The sequence below is a fragment of the Syngnathus floridae genome, chromosome 14 (genome assembly GCF_059516105.1).
Source record: "Syngnathus floridae isolate MCC-2025c chromosome 14, RoL_Sflo_1.0, whole genome shotgun sequence".
Taxonomy (NCBI): Eukaryota; Metazoa; Chordata; class Actinopteri; order Syngnathiformes; family Syngnathidae; genus Syngnathus; species Syngnathus floridae.
The window spans coordinates 2010118-2029153 of NC_142426.1; the positions used below are offsets into that span (position 1 = coordinate 2010118).

Sequence of the window (19036 nt, forward strand, 5' to 3'; positions counted from 1 at the left end):
CACGCACGCACACATTTACAGTATACGGACAAGCACGCACGAAACACACACTGGAAGTCTAAAAAAAAAAAAAAAAAAAAAAAGAAAAGAAAACGTCAGCTATGGATGAGCCACTCACAAAATGGCTCCACTTAGTCGGTAGCATCAACAGCAGCACTCCCAACGGTAAGTGCTCCAGTTCCAAAACGGGCGCTCTCCCGTCCGTCCGTCCGTCCCATCGTCGGTGGCTCGCTTTATTTTATTATCTTTTATAGTTGAGCGGCATTCTTTGGGATTATTATGCGTTCGCACGCTATTCGCACGCTATTCGCTGTATTGGCTCGGAGGGCTATTAGAACGGATGCGAGGCCTCCATTCGGGAGAAATGATGCCGCTTTTAACCCGTCAAATTCACCTTTTAAATGCTATTTGATGTCAGTTTATTTACCGACCATTGCAATTGTTAATATACACAACGGCCTATTTTTTTTTTGCTTTTTTTTTTTTAAAGGGCACGTTTTTGTTTGTCTAAATAATGCATCGCATTATGTGCCATTATATCACAGACCGAAATGTTTTCTGCAATGGCCCTTAGATAATTATGTGAAATGTTTCAAAAGGCTTATCTACCAGCACCAGACAAAATAGGCTTGGCAGAAAGTGATCAAATACATTTAAAGTTAAAGGACAGTGTAATAACGTGACTTTTAAGACTATTAAAAATAAGATCGTGTTTTGGGTTAGTATTACGATTGAGACCATTACAATATATCTAATTAAATTGGGCTCTTATTTTCAGGTGACGACAATTAAATAATAAATCTTGTGTTCGTTTTGACACTTATAATTTGTTAGTGATGATTAAAGCTTCTACATACTCGTTTTGCCAACCAGAAATGTGACCTTTTCATACATTTAAAAATAATGATAGAAAAAAGCTTGCAGCTTGTTACTTGATCACAAACGTGACCTCAGGCAAAAAAGAAAAACGAATGGTCCGTTTTTTTAGAAAAAGGGGACTTTTCAGAAAGTAAAAAAATGAATGAAAAAACATGTTTGAAACAAGCCTCGTTTTTAAAGCCATTAGCAGTCAAGGTATCCGTCCGTGTATTTATACGACGAGATATTGTTCAAGTAGGCATATGTCATCATTGAAAAAAGTGACACATTTTTTTTCTTTTCTCTTCCATAGGGTTGGTTGCACGTACACATCCCACATTTATAATGGCGAGTGCACGGCTTATGGCTTAAAATCGTGTTCATCCAAACTGTGGAAGAAAGACAGAGAGGGGGGAAATATGATGGAAAAAAGGCAGCCGGGCCTTTGTCGCGGGAGTCCAGACGCAGAGGCTGGTCACGGAAAGCCTGAAGACTCCTCCGTCATCATCAGATGCGAGGAAGAGGAGGAGGAGGAGGCGAGGATGAAGAGGAGGAGGAGGAGGAAGAACGAGGAGGAGGAGAAGGAAGAGAAAGAAGGGGGAGGGCTCACCGCGGGGGTAGAGGAGACTGATGACGCGCCCCTGCAGAACTCGACCAACGGGACCGTCATCAACGGTGTTGCCAAGGAAACCGCCTCTCGCGACGCCCTTGGCCTGAAAAGGAAAGTGCCAGTGATCGAGCTCTCCAGGAGGGACGCTATAAAGGCGCTGGAGAGGAGGGCCGAGAGCCATTTGGTGCCCATAACGGAGCTCCGCAGACCTCCTCTTCCTCACGCTCTTCCTCCTCACGCGGCTCTTCCTCCTCCTCCTGCACCGCCGCACACCCAACGAGAGAACGCTCGAATGGTCCAGCTGAGCCCCAACGCGTTCCCTGTCCCGGCTCGGGCCATGCTCTACAACCTGGCGCAGCCTCTCGCAGCCATCAACAGGTACGCACGCACGCACGCACGCGCATACACACACACACACACACACACACACACACACACACACACACACACACACACACACACACAATAAAAAAAAAAAAAACAACAACATAGGAAACACACAACTCAGATTATAATCACTTGTCAGATAAATCATAATAGTGACCGTGTATTTCGTTAGTGCATGTTTTTTGTGAGTGCATGTTGTAATAAATGAATCCATAATGGTGTTATTAAGATCTATGTTAATTTGCATCCTGCATGGAAGGCTATTGATATGAAAATGTCCTCATAGCTGCTCTTCAAAAAAATCTCAGCATCGTGTCAGCAGTAGACGGATGTCCAGATGAGCTAATATGATCAATGTTAACATGCGAGAGGTTTTGTCATCGTATGCATGTGCTATGATGCAAAAAAAAAAAAAGAAGACATAGTGATGATCAAGCCAACATCATGCTTGCATTCGAGGTCATATTTTGCAGATGATGCATTACGTTAGTGTTAGCAAATACATAATACTATGTATTCTACATGTTTGTGACATATTGGATTTATGAAATGTACGAAAAATGCAAATATATATACATTTGACTGCATCTGCTCTTAATTAGATGAAGATTAAAGGCTACTTTTTGCACCAAATGTATATTGATCATGTCAAGTATTGGTGATGTCTCTCCTTTTGGTCTTAATTTGATTATGATTCCTTGCAAAAAATGATGATGTAATGATGATTAGATGCATTTTTTAAAAATGTTTTAATGATGATAAAGCGAAGCTATAACAGTAACATTCATTTTCCTGTATGTGCTCTTTTTGAGTCATTCTGGGCTTGGGGGCCATTTTGATGTCGAATCATGCTAAAATGACTGTATTAGCACTTTTCGCAAGCATTTTCTGCATGTACTCTTAGTTTGGTGATTACATGCAAATAGAAGTAACATTTGTAGGTATACACGATCATGACATTTTTGATTATTTTTCTGATAATGTGGGGGGAAAAAAACATATTGAAGTAAAGCAACATTGTAATTTGAACATTTCCTGCTTGTGATCTTAGGTAAATAGTGTACAACGACATCATTTTAACATATGTTGATGATGTAACTATGATCAATACCAGTGTTCACATTCATTTCCCTAATTTGGATATGTTAGAATTAACATATTTTGTTCATGTATAATGATGATAAAGCTAACATATGACCAAAACCAATACATGCGATTTCCTGCATCATACAACATTTGAACATATAATGGCAACGTAACGACAACTCAAGCGAAGACGTGATCAGCGCTCACATGCTTTTTCTCTTATTTTGTTTAAAAAAAATATATATATATATATAAAACATAAAGCGGCTATGTTGGCGTATGCTTCTATGATGTGAAATGACATGGAATGTAACATGCTGCTCTTGTCTTGTCTTTTTTTGTTTGTTTTTTTTGTTTTGTTGCCATGTAGTCTTGGAGGGGATTCTGAGCAGTACAGCATGTACCCCAGCAACAGGGTAAAACGCCGCCCGGCGCCTTATGAGGTTGAACTCGACGAGGGTAGGAGCATTTTAGATCTTTATAAGTATGGTAAGACGCACTTCTGCTGTGTCCTCGCACCTGCCGCTGAAAGCTAGCCCCTCACTCCCTCTTCATCTCCATCCGTCCTTTGAAATGGATCTACCAAGTCTTGCCCCCAGCGCGGAAAAAAAAAAGAAAATACTGTCAAACCTCAAACTAATGGTGTCAAACCTTCAGGTAGATTTGTATTTTCTGGTGTCTTCTCCATGCACACTGACACATGCAAGGCTGGAGGATGGGAGAATAGGAAGGGGGGGAAGGGGAACGGTTGGAGGGATCGGGGGTTGAGCTTTTGCTGCCTCTACCTCCATGCCAAGCATTTACCGCAGTGGGCTGAGGGATTAAGATAGACTGGGTGTGTTCCAAGGACGACAAAAGCCTGGAAGACACCATGGATGGGGGTGTGAGGATGTGACTGAATGCAGGCTCTTTTAGATATGCTGTGGAAATACCTGAGTTGTGCATGCACCCAAATTAAATGTCAACCCGTCGCTAACATTGGGTGGCTTCTTTTCATTTCAAGTTTGCCCTCTCAAATTAAAGCAAAAAAAGATCCTGGGAAACTCGAGGCATTTCCACTAACAACCCAGGCGAAACTTTGTTTCTTAGTCGAAGGGTCGAACTTAAACATGTTCCTATGGGAATAAAAGTAACACTTTTTCTATTTGGAAAACCAGATTTTTTTTTATGTAATGAAATGGCAATAATATGGTGAATGACTGTATTCCTTTAACATGAATGTCTCTTTAATACGCGCAATGTAATTTACTCACGTCTCTTGATGTTTCTCCTCAAGCCGGCCAGCCCAAGATTGTCCGACGTATCTTCACCAACAGCCGCGAGCGTTGGCGGCAGCAGAACGTGAACGGCGCCTTCGCAGAGCTCCGTAAACTCATCCCCACTCACCCTCCGGACAAAAAGCTGAGCAAGAACGAGATCCTGCGTCTGGCCATGAAGTACATCAGCTTCCTCTCCAACCTGCTGGAGGACCAGGACGGGCGCGAGGTCGGCCCCCCAACTGAAGGGGACACCGGGATCCTGGTGGGGGCACACGACGGGGTGCCCCAAGGCGGGCCGCGTCAGGACACGATGGTAAGCTTGGCTAGGGACGACCTGCCGGAGACCATGTCGCCCGGCTCCAGCTGCGGGAGCTTGCCTGACGGAGACGCCGAAGGCAGCCCGGAGAGCTTCGTGGAGGATCAGGACTCGCCTCCCGCCCCGAGGACTATGGCGGCTTCACGCGGCCCTCCTCCGCTCCATCTCAGGCGCAATGGACGCCCGCTGGATGGCTCCGGCCGACGATGATTCTGAAAAACAGAATGAAAAGTGCGTGCTTACATTCGTGGGTCATTTGAGATGGAGAATGAAGATCTATATTGTGAGAGAGACAACATGGACCTGACGACCTTCTGCACTTGACAACACTGATGGAAAAGCCTCGGTTGCTGGATTTGGAAACAAGGTGTAAATTGTGCAAGTCTTTGAACGAGCAGCCTGTGGATGAAACAGTCGTTTGTTTTGAAAAAGCTAAGAGCTTCAAATCTGAAATCAATCCCTTGTCCTGTATTAGAAAGTCAAAATCATGTGCAATCAAAGCAAGAACGAGCCAAAAGCAAACCGTGAAAAGTGGGACCTCTTGCAATGAAACCACTGAGCAAATTGGAAGGTGCTGACAAATGAGCTTGTTCTCACAAGATGACGACATAATCTGTGGAAACCACGTCATTTTTTGCCCCAATTACTATTAAAAAAAGAGGATGCAAATGAAAAGAACCTAATCCTGAACACTTAAGCCCTTTTTACACTGCACTCGCTCTTTAGATGAAGTTTGGTTAGACCTGACCTGAAAAAGTGATTTTTTATTTCCCCCCTAAAATTGGTCAAATCCATATTGCGCAATCATCTATTGGTCAAACCTAAAAACTGAAACCAAAACCTGACGTGCTAAATAAATAAATCAAACGAGTTTACAGACAAATCAAAGCACCTGATTCAAATTTGCTGTGACCCGCTATTACAATCTTGAGTCATTCAACCGAACATGGTTGGTTTTTTTTTAATATAGAATTCCGGGGTACCTCAATGGCCTAGTTGGTCGCACTTGCGGAAACCTCTGGTGAGAAGACAGCTCAATATAGAAACCCTAAACTGCCCTTCAGTCAATAATTGTAAATAGCTTTCTATTTTGACGGAACAACATCATGTGCTTTTAAGATGTACCTATACTGTGTTGTTTGTTCACAGGTTTCGTTTAAAAGATAGAAGGCGAGTCATAAACATGAAAAGTTGGTACCATTTCATCTCGTTACGGTTTGGCGTCGAGAGAACGACAACAGACTCCAAACGCATTTTTGCAGTTTTGCATGAGAGGTACAAAAACACACGATGATTCTCGAGGTGTACAAAATGTCGATCACGACATCATTTTGACCTGAATGTCTAGTTTCTTTTTTGTTTTTTTCTTCCGACTGTAACGCGTATGTAGTTTTAGAAAGGTACAAAGAGAAGCCAACCCCTTCGTTGCCAACGGCATGGCATGTTGGTGACGGACGGCACCAGCAGTTGTCAAGGTTTGCTCAATGCTGTTGTGCGTTCTGCCTTTTCAGCAGAATTTACGAACCTACACTATATTGGTACCTTTGGTAACTATGGTATTTTATGAATGGGGGGAAAAAGGAACTTGTACGTTTGGTTATATTTGTTGTAGATGTATCTATGAAATTACCCAATGTTAAATCTGATGAATTTTACACAAAAGTCTCTAAATAAAAGAACAATACGTTTCTGATGTGCTCAATGATTCACAAAGATGTGCCTTGAACTACTTTAGAAGTTCCAACTCGCTCAAATCGTTCATTTGTATCCTTTTCAACCCGAAATTTACTTGGTGTGATGCAACTTTCCTGTGAATAATGATTCAAAACATAACATCTCTCAATTATTTCAATGATTATATTTGATAGAAAAATCTCATTTTAGGGAGCAAAGACAGGCAACAAATGCAAGTTTTCCACACTTAAAGAATATGTAGTTGGATCCATGAGCAGAAAACTTTGCTAAGTTAACCTTCTTATAATGTTTTACCTTATTATTATTGGATATGTCCCTAAATCACTGGAGCGAGAAAAAAAGGGGGCCACTGCAGCAAAATGGAGACTATGGCGTATAACACTGCAGCATGCATCCAAATCTAGCTTCAAGGTAAGATCATAGGATTTCTGTCAGCGTTTAATCATTGCATTTCATTGGTGTCATATCTTGGAAAACATCATTGCAAAATAAAAAAAATAAAAAGTCATAAAAAGCAGCTGTTTTGACATTGGGTCTCATTACGACGTGCAGGTGTACCTAATGTCATTCCCGATCGACTCTCCCAGGCTGAAAGTGGCGTTCCCCTTCTCTAAAGTCGTCATGCTTATTCCTTGGTGGACGCTCACTTCCTCCCAGCATGTGACAACTTCCCGTAGAGGTCATCTGGGCTCAGTGACCTACAGGATATCCTGCCATTGTCAGAGAGCTTTCGACAGCCTCCCCCTTCACTTGCCTCTCTCTATATATGCTGTTGTGTCTGCAATGCACCAAAAGAGCTCCCACTCTAAAGCCCGCTTCGCTCCTACCGATAATCCAAACAAATTGAAGCATCCTGCCTGATTGAGTCCAAGTCATATTTCTATTCAGATGTGACTCCTGACCTCAATTGCTGTCTAAATGCTGCTCCCACCTAAATTGTGGCTTGGTCTCTTTGGAAAAAAATAGAGGAACATTGAAGTAGCACCGCATCAGGCCCAAAAGACACCGGCCCAGCAGGCTTCTGCCCTGTGTACCAGATGGCCGGTCCAGCCCTGCTCGGTCGAGTGTGTGACATTTGATAAAACCAAAAAAAAATCAGATAAGATGTGGAAAAAACGGTCAGAATAAGATAAACATTTTTTTGTGGGAAGCAGCACTTCTCGACATCCCTGAAAAAAAGTGGAACTACTACCGGAAAGTGCACGAGACATCCATGTGTTTGAAAGGGGCTCTCGGGGTTAATGGCTATACCTGCCTCACGCTCACAAAATCTCACCAAAAGAGTGTATGAGGGGAGGGAGGAAGGGAGGAAGGGAGGGAGGGAAGCCTGCGCGCGCGTGTGTGTGTCTCAGTAGGAGTGTACGCTCCGCATAAATGCGTGCGTGTGTGTTTATCAGCTCCGTGCAGATGGGTGGCTGAGTGGCTCTTGCAGCCAAATGATTCAGTATGCTAATTAGTTGTTATCTGCGCTGCTGCAGGTACAATATACTGTCTTTTGCTCGGTGGGAATCCAGCCTGTTGGGAACAGATTACACTGCGCACACTGCCAACGTAGTTATTTATATCCACACGCCCAATAGTAGAAAATACATAAACGTGCGCACACGCATGTTTACAGAAGGGCCTATAAACAAACAAGAAGGATGCATTTTTAACACACACACACACACACAATAAAATTTAGGGTAATTTGAAAGAAATTTACACCTGCATGAGGACTCAAACTACACATCAGATGTTAGAATGATGGTGTGAAGAATGCATTAAAAATGTACTACTCAAAAGATAATGCTTGTGTTGAACAGTATTATTACTTATAATACATTGCAATTGATTAAGTGATCAGTAATGTAGTCACCAAGTGTAATTCAAAATATAATGGATGGACTTGTGTCCATTTGTATGGCGTGCAAGTGCTTTTTCATTTACTTTTGGAGGGAGGGATGGAGAAAAACCTGCCGTGAAGTGTGTGCAGTTGGGCATCATTTAAAATAAGACAAAAAACTGTTTCCGTAATCATATTTCCAAGTTTCACGATTTGATTGAATGAATACATTTTGACCAAATAAAATAAAGTTTGTGGAGTAAATGTAGAGATTATAAACAAAAAGATGGATTTAGTAGTAATATGTTGGTCAGCCATTGTGTTCTAATTTTTTTTTATATTACACGTCAAATATCAGTAGCATAGCGCAGACAATACCATAGATGAACCTGTAATATAATCCCTAACCGAGCTCTCAATTTATTATCATTTTTCTCAGTAGTTAAGAATATAAAAAAGTTTTTACATATATATATATATATTTTTTTAAATAACACAGTCAACCCTTATGAATGTGAATACAACTTACATGTTCTCTTTGGTAGAAAATGAGTCACAGCCAGGCAGCTTCCAGCGGAATGTCACTGCAAAATAAAAAACTGATTTTAGAAATGTTTCTCTGAAGATGGATTGCTGTTGTTCGCAGGCGGCTGGGTTAGTGCCTCTCTGGGCAGGGATGTAACATTTGTAAAAGTCAATGCCATTTTTCAGTGTTTGGCAAGCGCACGGCCGAGTCGCAATGGATGGCCATGTCGTGTGGCGTTTTTACTGCAGGGGTTTTCCGTAGCAGGGGGCGCAAAAGCAGCTCGTGTCTTTTGACTCGCATCGGCTTGATCGGATGTATGTATTGCTGTGTGAAGGATGCAATTCACCTTCAACCTTTACGAACAGATTGAACGTCTACAAATGGTGACATGATTAGTAATGACACGGCAATTGGAGGATTTCAGGTGTCACATGGGCACGTTACTGGAACCCCAAGCAACATGGATCATTCATTCCATTACCAAAGCCAATGTCAATGAAATATAGCGAAGCAAACACGGCATCAACAATATAAATATAACTAGCAGACTATGTCATTACAAATTTCATTTGAAAATAAAATCACTTTCTTTGCTCAAAATGATGTTTTCCTTGATTTTTGTGCTTATGTATTTGTGCTTTGTGACACTGTTTCCACGTGTGGGCTAAGGGTCAAACTAACATGTGCAAGGTGAATAAGTAATTGCAATTTATACAACAGCCCAGTGTGACAATTGTCCCCATCCCAGTCTCAAATACCTGAAGGGAGGCCCCGGTATTTGATCTAAAAATAAAACTTTTGCCAGTCACAGGCAGGGGTTTGAAACGCAATACTGCTACCTGGTGGTGAGCTAAGGGTTATTGCTAGCTGCTTCATAGTTGAGGCTTGGCTTTGGACTCTTGTCAAAGAGAGGGATGCGTGCTACCTTTTGATGGGAAGGGGGAACTGATTGCTTTGGACTCATTCTCCACTGGCGTTCTGTTGCCCCAGTAACGCAACTCCAGCACCTGATGTCAAACAAAATAACACAAGAGGGGGAAGGAAACATTGCAATCAACAGACATCACGTTGTTTTGAGTCATAGAACGGAATGATCTATTTTTGGACGAGCTTTGCTGTGCTGTGTTGCGGCTGCATACTTGCACGTCAAGCTAATACTGGAATGGCGCAACATTCCCTGGTGGGGAATTTCAAAGCAAAAGCATGCGATCGCGAACGCGTGATTTACTTGGTGTGATTTCCTTAATCATGACGCGTGGCGTGTGTGTGTGTGAGCGCGCATGTTTGCGTGCGTGCGGGCGTGCGTGCTTTTGTGTTTCAAGGATTCGAAGTGGGATGTTAAAACGAGCGTCCTTCGCAGCAGGCAGGCAGGTAGGCACGCAAGCTCTTCCTACATCCGTGTCGCTCTCCTCGGGTTGGGTGGGTAGGAGGGAGGGAGGATCTTAGCAAGCAGCAAAATCCGCGTCCGCCTCCTGAGATGGACCGCGAGACCTCGGGCTCATGTCGGGAGTCGTTTCGCTGCTGATTTCGAGCCGAACGAAGCGCATGAGGGTGACCCGGCCGGCGTGCGGTAGTCGCAGTCGCAGCAGTAGCCGCCGCAGCACAAGCTCCGGCAGGCCTCGGTGGCGTCCGTGGTGCGTTCAATGTCCCTCGTTAATGGAGTGAACAGTGCATCCTTTTGGGCGGCGTGTGATGATAGGAGACGCGATGACGCTCTTGTCTCTTCTGGGTCGGATCATGCGCTATTTTCTCCTCAGGCCGGAGACGTTGTTCCTGCTATGTATCAGCCTGGCGCTATGGAGCTACTTCTTCCACACGGACGAGGTCAAGACTATTGTCAAGTCAAGCCGCGACGCCGTGAAGATGGTGAAGGGCAAAGTGGCCGAGATGATGCACAACGAGCGGCTGGGAGGCCTCAATGTGCTGGACGCAGAGTTCTCCAAGACCTGGGAGTTCAAGAGCGACAACGTGGCCGTGTACTCAATACAAGGCAGAAGGGATCACATGGAGGATCGCTACGAGGTGCTCACCGACATCGCGAACAAGAGCCACCCGTCCATCTTCGGCATCTTTGACGGCCACGGCGGAGAGGTAAGTAGCGCGGGCCGGCACCGGCACCGACATGGGCGGCCCTCTCTTGCACCCGAATGCGTCATTTGCGCTCATGTGGACGGACATACTCCTATGAGCAGCATCGCTGGATGCACAGTCCTCACGGGAAATCACTGGGTAACACAACTTTCTGGAATAGCGCAGTCATGTGAGAGCGGCCAGAAATTCGCCCAATTACTAGCTAGTAGTCACTCTTTTTATACGGATTGTAGGAGAGTAGCACAAGTTCCCATCCTTCCAACTCTGCTTTGTATTCCTTTGTGTGCACCCCGTCCGTCCTCCCCCCTTCTGCCCGAACCATCACAAAAAAAGCGCATGTTTCTTTGGGATGGTTCCAGCAAACCCTGTGCATGTGTCATCAAGGGTCATTGGATTTCATTTTGTCATACTGAGTGCCTGGTTCTAGCAATCTGTCTGGCACCAGTTCCCCCCCAAACATACAGTTGTGCTTTAAGATTGTTAGGTTACGGATTTTAGTTATTGATCTGACTCCAAATTGCGATCAACACTTAACACATAAATTGCTATGTCCTAATCCACACACTGGCGCACCTAACAATTTTGCGAGTTCGTTCTGTCAAAGAGAAGACCAGTAGATCAATCAGACCAAATTTACCAATTGTTTATTCCTGACAAAGCGCACTAATACAGGCCCGGGTCCCGGGTCCCTCACACTAAAACTCATGCGTTTTTATGACCACCAAAAGACGACACATTCTTCCGGGTTGCCCAGTTTTAAAGAAACACAATATGAATATTAAAGCATGCAAAATATTGTGAGATGATTGGTCGATGGCCATCTCCTCCCCGTCCAGGTGCTGCTGAGGTCAGGCGGTTGGGTTTTCCCCTCGAAGCCCGGCCTCATAGACGTGCTGTTGTTCTCGTTCCTCACCGACCTTGAGGTGGTCTCCTCCGGTACTCCCTATCCGGGCCTATTCCACAACACTTCGAAGAAAACAAGTTCATGCAGTTTGCCTGCACATTCTCCGGCCCCCACCAATCCACACAAGCACTCCAATACTAGATATTAATATGATTATAAGTTTAACACAACCTTAAAAAATATGTTTGCAAACTCCCGAAAGCACATTTCCCTTTAAGATGCATACCAGTTTACTTCATTTCGTGGCCATGCGCGGAGGTCCAAATTGTCTTATCATCCCCCCCCCCCCCATCGAAATTAATAAAAATGCATTCCAGCCAACCCCCCCAAACCAACTTTTTTTTTCTTCAAGGTGACAGAAAAGTTCAAGACTCTTGGCACAACAATTCGAAGCTTAAGGATTTCATATCCTCCGGAATGTTTTGTGGCTGAAAACTTAAATGATTTTTTTTTTTTTTTTTTAATGCGATCCTCCTGCTGCCGAGCTACCGACCGCAGAACTGGAGACCCTCCCCCTTTCGTATCTTGTATCGTTCTCATTTCCTGTCGCTCTTGGCAATTTGTTAGGCCCTTTTTGATATGCGGGACCCCCTCTGTCTATTACTGTCCTATAAACAAATATTTAACCAACCAACCAACCAACCCAAACAGGACATTTCTGTTTCTTTCTCAGTTCTAAGTTGCGCGTATAGTGTTAACAAACAGGACAGAAAGCAAAGAAGGAAAGTGCATAAACATTTGAACTGGTTGAAAATGATCAAAGCTCAAGTCAAGGAAAAGAGCTCACCTTGTAAAGATCCCCCCCACCCGTCAAGCACGTCAAAGGTTCCATTTTCTTCAGAACAATTTCCATCAATGTGATCACTGGTAGCTCCCTTGTGGCGTCTCCACACAAACACACAGAAAATAAATGTTGATTTAGTTTTCAGAGGTTTCACATTGCGGTTCCCCAATGATCATCGTCACACACACATCTGGGTGTGGTGAAATTTGTCCTCTGCATTTAACCCATCCCCATGTGATTTTGATCCATCCCCTGGGGGAGAGGGGAGCAGTGAGCAGCAGCGGTGCCACGCTCGGGAATCATTTGGTGATCTAACCCCCCAATTCCAACCCTTAATGCTGAGTGCCAAGCAGGGAGGCAATGGGTCCCATTTTTATAGTCTTTGGTATGACCCGGCCGGGGTTTTGAACCCACAAACTTCCAGTCTCAGGGCGGACACTCTACTACTAGGCCACTGAGCTGGTTAGCACATTAGGCACAATTTCAATTTACTGTAATTGTACCACACTTGGCTGCTAGTGTGTACATACAGGAAGCCCACTAGGCACAGGGAGACCATGCAAACAATGAGGGAGAGCAGCAAACAGTCTGGAGCTTGCTCAATAATTCAACAGAAGTGCTCAATAGAAGTGGCCTTTACATTAGTAATTTGGGTCATCTTATCTAAAGCTTCGGATTTGGAAAAAAAAACGGAAGGAGACACAACGTAGCATCTGTTCACTCCTCCTTTTGTCTCGCCCCTCCCTCCCTCCCTCCCTGCCTCCCTCCCTGCCTCCCTCCCTCCCTCCCTCCCATCCTCCCTCCCCTCTCCACAAGGCTGCAGCAGACTACGTGAAGGCTCACCTGCCCGAATCCTTGAAGCAGCAGCTGCAGGCGTTGGAGCGAGAAAAGAAGGAGAGCGCTCAGTCTTACGCCAGCATCCTGGAGCAGTGCATCCTGAACGTGGACCGAGAGATCCTGGACAAGCTGTCTGCCAATCACGACGAAGCGGGTCAGTGTGCAGCAAGCCCTTTGTACTTGAGGGGAGCTAGCAAATGAACAACTTTCAAGGCAATGGAAAAGCTTGGAGGACCACTTTCCTTATTGGATTGAATTTAAACGTCTTGTCTTGTCTTGTCCAGGAACCACGTGTCTGGTGGCACTCCTGTCAGACCGAGAATTGACAGTAGCCAACGTGGGCGATTCCCGCGGCGTCCTGTGCGACAAAGACGGCAATGCCGTGGCACTGTCACACGACCACAAACCGTATCAGTTCAAAGAGCGCAAGAGGATCAAGCGGGCGGGTAAGACGAGCACGAGAGAGAGCGAGAGAGAAAAAACGCTGTGCTGTCAAGGCGCATTTTGTTTTGCCATGAACAATGAATGCCCCCTCCTGGTGAATTCTGACAACTGCATCTTGTGACCCTCCCATAGGAGGTTTCATCAGTTTTAACGGTTCCTGGAGAGTCCAGGGAATTCTGGCCATGTCCCGCTCCCTCGGCGACTACCCGCTAAAGAACCTGCACGTGGTCATCCCCGACCCGGACATCGTGACGTTCGACCTGGACAAACTGCAGCCCGAGTTCATGATCCTGGCGTCTGACGGCCTGTGGGACGCTTTCAGCAACGAAGAGGCGGTGCGCTTTGTCCGCCAACGCCTGGACGAGCCGCACTTTGGCGCCAAAAGCATCGTCCTGCAGTCCTTCTACCGCGGTTGCCCAGACAACATCACCGTCATGGTGGTCAAGTTCAAAAGTGGGCCGGGAGGGAGCAAGGCGGGAGACTAAGTCAAGTGGGACTGTATGCCATTTGATCCATCAACAGAGATGGATGGGGACTGGCAACGACCAAATGACTTTTGCGTATTTAACATGCATGAATTTCAATACGAAGGGAGGGAGCAGGAGTCACCAGAAGAACAGGCGAAACATCCCAATGAGCTGAGATTCAAACCGTTTCAGAATGTGGATTCAATTCATGCAAGACGAATACTATTGAGTAGGGAAAAGAAAAAAAAAAAGGGAGCAACGGAGACGTACCGTTCTTTCAGTGACTGATGACGGAGGCTGTAATGCAATCCATCCATTTTCTGTAGCACTGTTCCTCATTAGGTTGATGAGTCTGCTGGAAGCTCTCCCTGCTGACTTTGGGCAAGAGAACATGTGCAGGGTGCATAGAGACCAACACATTCATAATCACATTCGCACTTATAGTATGGACAATTAGCTTACAGCAGCATATTTTGGGGATGTAGAACCAAACAGAACCGTTTGGGAATACAATACTAATACATAGCATAACAAATATGACCAAACTGCATTTGTACCAATCAAGTGATGTCCCTAAAACATGTCTGTTTTGTTGACACTCATAAAATATCAAATCCCTTTTTCCCTGCCACTATATGAGGAAATGCCATTTGATCTTGATCAGGAGGGGACTGAGCAATGCTCCCAAACTATAATTTTCTTCAATTTTGTAATACAGTGGTGCCTTGAGATACTTCATTGATTGACCATGCTTGCTCCTCAAAATAAATCCGTTTTTGCCACGTTTTTCATGTCAATGGATATTGTGCGGCTTTTTCCGTTGGCCACCTGGGGGCAGTATAATGCATGCATGCAAAACAATCCCCCCCCCCCAAAAAAAAAAATCAGCTAACCCTATGCTGTATCTAAAGTCACCACTGTACACAGCTAAAAGTGTTTGTTGCCATCATTTGACTCGAATGGATCGATAGTATATGGCAGTACCCTAACCCTAACCGCAGTGTAGAGGAACTGTCACACTTTCCGTATGGTGAAAAGTAATGTCGGCGGCGATACGTTTTAAGCAAAAGCTACGACTGTAAACCGTGACGCAGCACTAGATTAAGTTCAATGAATTTTGGGTCCTCACTGGAATTTAGTTGGACATTGTTGAGCCATTATTCCACGCTCAATGGTATTTTTAAAAAATGGTTTGCTCTTGGCTTTTTCCTTTGAAGAGTTTACATTCCAAAGCCAACTCAATTCCCTTCTTTGTGTGTTAAAACTGTTTCATTTCAATTGACCTTACATGCCTTATTTATTGAGTTTTTGGTGTCAAGCAGATGGCCAAAGCGATGTACTTTTTTCTTTTACAATAAAATTCATACACATCACATCACTCTGGACTTTTGTGACCTATTTAAGAATTGCAGTAGAGCTTCAGAAGGCGGAATTCGTCTCGAGTTAAGAAGATTGATTCTATTAGCATCCACAATAAGAGCGGTGGTGACATCACCAGCACCATGACTGCGCCTAACGGTAAACGACGTCAACAAGGCACGTAGCAGTGAAATCCAACACCTCTTCATCAATGTCCAGTTCTGTACGTCCAAGTGACGGCCTGCACCAGGTGCAAACACTCAGAATAGTCTGGACCTGGCCGCAAGTGTCTGGTGACCACAAAACTCACCCACTTGCTTCACGGGAACACGCACGGTGGCGTTTTACAGATACGTAGCTTGTGGATTTTGAAAATGGGTCACCAAGGTTCCAAATCGGAGACTGGCGTGATTCTGGCCGCGGGGGATTTGCCTAACCAGGCCACTTCTCTGGGCCAGGTCGTATACGTTCAGAGGTTGGTCGGCCGGCAGCCTGCGCAGCTGCCGCCGCCGCCGCAGAAGCTGGCGGGCCGCTCGCCTCGGAGCCAGGGGCACCGGGAAGCCGCGGGACTGGTGTACGTCATAGACAGCCCGACCGGCGGCGTGTGGATGAAGCCGAGAGAGCAATGGACGAGAACTTGACCCCGGAATAAAGAATTCAACTCAAATGAGGAATAACACCATTGTGTTGGGCTTTGGCACCCCCACCACGTTCTGACGTGAAGCAGATTGTCTCCTGATACGCCTTGGAGTTTGGCGGATCAATGATATTTATTGATTTAGTCCCTTGACACGTTCATGTGGGCAGTGCTGGAATTGGGGGACAAGATGAAGAGAAATGAGAAGATGGGGGGTGGCAAATGTTTTCCATGCAGACTGTGCAGCTGTGTTGTCGGGAAGGAGGCAGTAATACAGCACAGTATTCTTTACATGCATGGCATTCAAACGTACATTTGGAATGTTCAAGAATAAAAGAGGAGCGCTCGCTCCAGTGACATGTTTATTATTTATGGTCTATCGCATTGGTTTTAACTTTATTTGTTGACCTAACTTGACTGCTGATCGGTATGCGTGATCGACCGAGAATCATATTTAGCTTAAGGTTGCTCCCAAATGATCCGGCAAAGGCTTTGATTAGCCGAATTTAAATTTCATTGTCTATCCAAAAGTAACTTGACAATGCTTTTGGTTTGTGGTAGTAAAAGTATTTGAAACATTTCAGCTGTGTATGTTTTTTTTCCTTTCTTTCTAATACAGTTGAACGACCTTATGTACTGGTGCCCTCAACTGTGGTGTGTTCCAGGGCGAGGAAATTGAATGGTATTTCTTTGCCGATCACATGTCACGACATGCCTATTTGGCTTGTTGTGAAACCTGTTGAGAGTTTAAAAAGGGATTTACATACCTTGACTTGTTTACAATCAGGTTATTCTTCTCTTAAGTTTAATGCTGTATTAACTTGTTGCACAACTAATAAAGCAGTAGTGATTTTCTTACACTCATCACTTGATACTTTTTATTTAACAAAAAAACTGCTTCTATTTTTAGGCACTGTGTGACTGTTTGGTTTTGTATTTGTTGCGCACCGCTGCATGGTATGATCACAAGACACAGGTCCCTTTAGAGCTACATTTGAAATTTAAAGTAGTCATTTTGAAACATCCAGAAAAATGAATGGACAGAGGCAGCAAAATGACAAATGCAACAGTCTGGCAAAGTCCATGTTTCCAAATTGACAGTCTCCTTTGTCCCTTAATAGTTGATCTATTAATGTCATTAAGTTAGCCGCACCTTCCACAGGAAATGATGCCAGAACACACCTTGAAAGGAGCAGGTAAGAAGGAAACACCCTGCCTGCCTGCCTGTAGAAGGAGACACTCAGACAGACGTCTGCCTGCCTTGGTCAGACTGCTGGCTGTGTGCTGAATGGGGCAGCGGGGCTCCACGCAACCCGAGGCCCGGGTCCTCCTGCTAGGTCTGGACAACGCGGGCAAGTCCACCCTCCTGTACAAGATGAAACACAACAGGTTAGTCGGCACCGTCCCCACCATTGGCTTCAACGTGGAAATGTTTGACGTGAAGAAGAAAAAGAACAACTTTGCTCTGACCGTGTGGGACGTGGGCGGCCAGACGGAAATGCGCCGCTACTGGCAGACTTTCCACCAGGACACGGTGGCCGTCGTCTTCGTGGTGGACGCCGCCGACCGGGGCAGGTCGGCCGAGGCCAAGCGGGAGCTGGAGAGCACGCTGAACAGCGAGCAGCTCCGCGGGCGTCCGCTGGCCGTTCTCGCCAACAAGCAGGACGTAGACGGCGCTATGACCGTGACGGAAATCATAGACAGCTTTAACCTGCGGAAGACTTGTGGCGACAGGGACTGGTTCGCCCAGCCGTGCTCCGCGTCCACGGGCTTCGGCCTGGAAGAGGCTCTCAAAAGGATCGGCCACATGATCAAACCCCCGACGGAATCGGCGCCCAACGTCAAAGAGAACATTCGGGACACCATGAATTACATCAAATTTAAATCCGTTAGGCGTTGAGTGTGGATTGGGACGGGAACGTGCCATTAAAACGGACACAAGGACACGGACATTTCAGTGGGCAATCATTTTCCTAATGAAAATGCACAAGTCTTGTCATTCAAATAGGCCTACTACACTAAAAACGGACTGCAGATTTTAAATCTTATTTGTATCAATGCAATTATGCTAACGGACTGAAATTTTGTCTTTTTTTCCTTCATAGAGTCGTGTTTAAAAAAATTCAATTTAATGACTGTAAATATTTGTAGCTCTATAATGGACATTGCACCCTACCTAGTTTGAACTCTGGCAATGTTTAGGGAAAAAAACAAGCGTATCAACGACGAAACACGGACATTGGAAACTTGTATTGAATATTTCAGTTGTGGAATTCATCACCAAAGCCTGCAGGGTGAATGATGAACCGTGCTTGTGCAATCAATAAAACGACAAGTTACATGACATGCCTCGAGGGTTTCACCTACAATTTATAGAGCACCAAAACCAAAGCTATGACTAGTTTATTCTGGATGTGCCATCAGGTATTGGTGAATTATTCAAGATGAGCAGAAAGCCATTAAAGTCATCTTGCAGCATCAATGGTACCTCGTGTTTTCTTGTTGACCATATTCCTCACGAGTACATCCAGTCTGAAGTCTTTCTAAAAATTGCTCCTGGTTTGTCCCACAGAGGAATGAGCTTGTCCATACCGTACGGTCTCCTCATAAGTAGGTAGATGCTTGCACTGGTCATATGTGGGCAGATAAGCCGTGGTCGCGCCATCCGTGAGGCTGTCCGGCATGGAGCTCTCCATCAGCAGCTCCCGGGAAGCGGCGACGACTGGCCGTCCGCCGTCGTCCGGGCTCAGCTGTCGGGATCGGGAACACAACACACGCTGGACCGAGTATCCCAAGGCAAAGAGAAGAAGCATGATGAGAACGCCAGACAGCTTGCGAGTAACTGTTGCAACATGGTAGTAGGTGCCATCCTCCGAGGGCTCGCAACAAGCGCTGGCGTTTCTAGGGCAGCATTCTTGCTCGTCCTGGCAAGAAGAGGGTCCGCAACTCTG

General features: G+C 45.2%; 3 protein-coding genes and 2 long non-coding RNA genes across 11 annotated transcripts; 3 read left to right on the plus strand and 2 right to left on the minus strand.

Annotated features, from left to right (window-relative positions):
• Positions 1–6206, plus strand: tal1 (T-cell acute lymphocytic leukemia 1). 2 transcript variants are annotated; one of them, XM_088395536.1, is made up of 4 exons: positions 1–165; positions 1172–1846; positions 3312–3430; positions 4218–6206. In XM_088395536.1, exons 2-4 carry the CDS (start codon positions 1278–1280, stop codon positions 4724–4726), a joined length of 1197 nt encoding a protein of 398 aa, XP_088251662.1. In that variant the 5' UTR covers positions 1–165; positions 1172–1277; the 3' UTR covers positions 4727–6206. The 2 variants fall into 2 exon arrangements, with proteins under 2 accessions (XP_088251662.1, XP_088251663.1); XM_088395537.1 differs by having other exon boundaries at positions 3–165; positions 3312–3400.
• LOC148386936 (uncharacterized) lies at positions 1649–10503 on the minus strand. Of its 4 annotated transcripts, none has more exons than XR_015862442.1 (6): positions 9957–10503; positions 9488–9569; positions 8566–8620; positions 4578–4728; positions 4195–4459; positions 1649–3800 (listed from the first exon to the last, which is right to left on the minus strand). It is a non-coding gene; the product is annotated as an uncharacterized LOC148386936 (long non-coding RNA). The 4 variants fall into 4 exon arrangements; XR_015862441.1 differs by adding an exon at positions 4820–4915 and having other exon boundaries at positions 1649–4459; XR_015862443.1 differs by adding an exon at positions 6770–6909 and having other exon boundaries at positions 1649–4459.
• ppm1la (protein phosphatase, Mg2+/Mn2+ dependent, 1La) lies at positions 9772–15462 on the plus strand. Of its 3 annotated transcripts, none has more exons than XM_088395540.1 (5): positions 9772–9933; positions 10320–10653; positions 13158–13332; positions 13463–13624; positions 13755–15462. In XM_088395540.1, exons 2-5 carry the CDS (start codon positions 10426–10428, stop codon positions 14105–14107), a joined length of 918 nt encoding a protein of 305 aa, XP_088251666.1. In that variant the 5' UTR covers positions 9772–9933; positions 10320–10425; the 3' UTR covers positions 14108–15462. The 3 variants fall into 3 exon arrangements, with proteins under 3 accessions (XP_088251666.1, XP_088251664.1, XP_088251665.1); XM_088395538.1 differs by lacking the exon at positions 9772–9933 and adding an exon at positions 9969–10196; XM_088395539.1 differs by lacking the exon at positions 9772–9933 and having other exon boundaries at positions 10045–10653.
• LOC148386938 (uncharacterized) lies at positions 11152–13629 on the minus strand. Its single transcript, XR_015862444.1, has 3 exons — positions 13185–13629; positions 12345–12442; positions 11152–11619 (listed from the first exon to the last, which is right to left on the minus strand). It is a non-coding gene; the product is annotated as an uncharacterized LOC148386938 (long non-coding RNA).
• Positions 15463–17238: 1776 nt separating the features above from the next.
• Positions 17239–18567, plus strand: arl14 (ARF like GTPase 14). Its single transcript, XM_088395543.1, has one exon. The coding sequence runs from the start codon at positions 17374–17376 to the stop codon at positions 17983–17985; it is 612 nt and encodes a 203-aa protein (XP_088251669.1). The 5' UTR covers positions 17239–17373; the 3' UTR covers positions 17986–18567.
• The last annotated feature ends 469 nt before the right edge of the window (positions 18568–19036 follow it).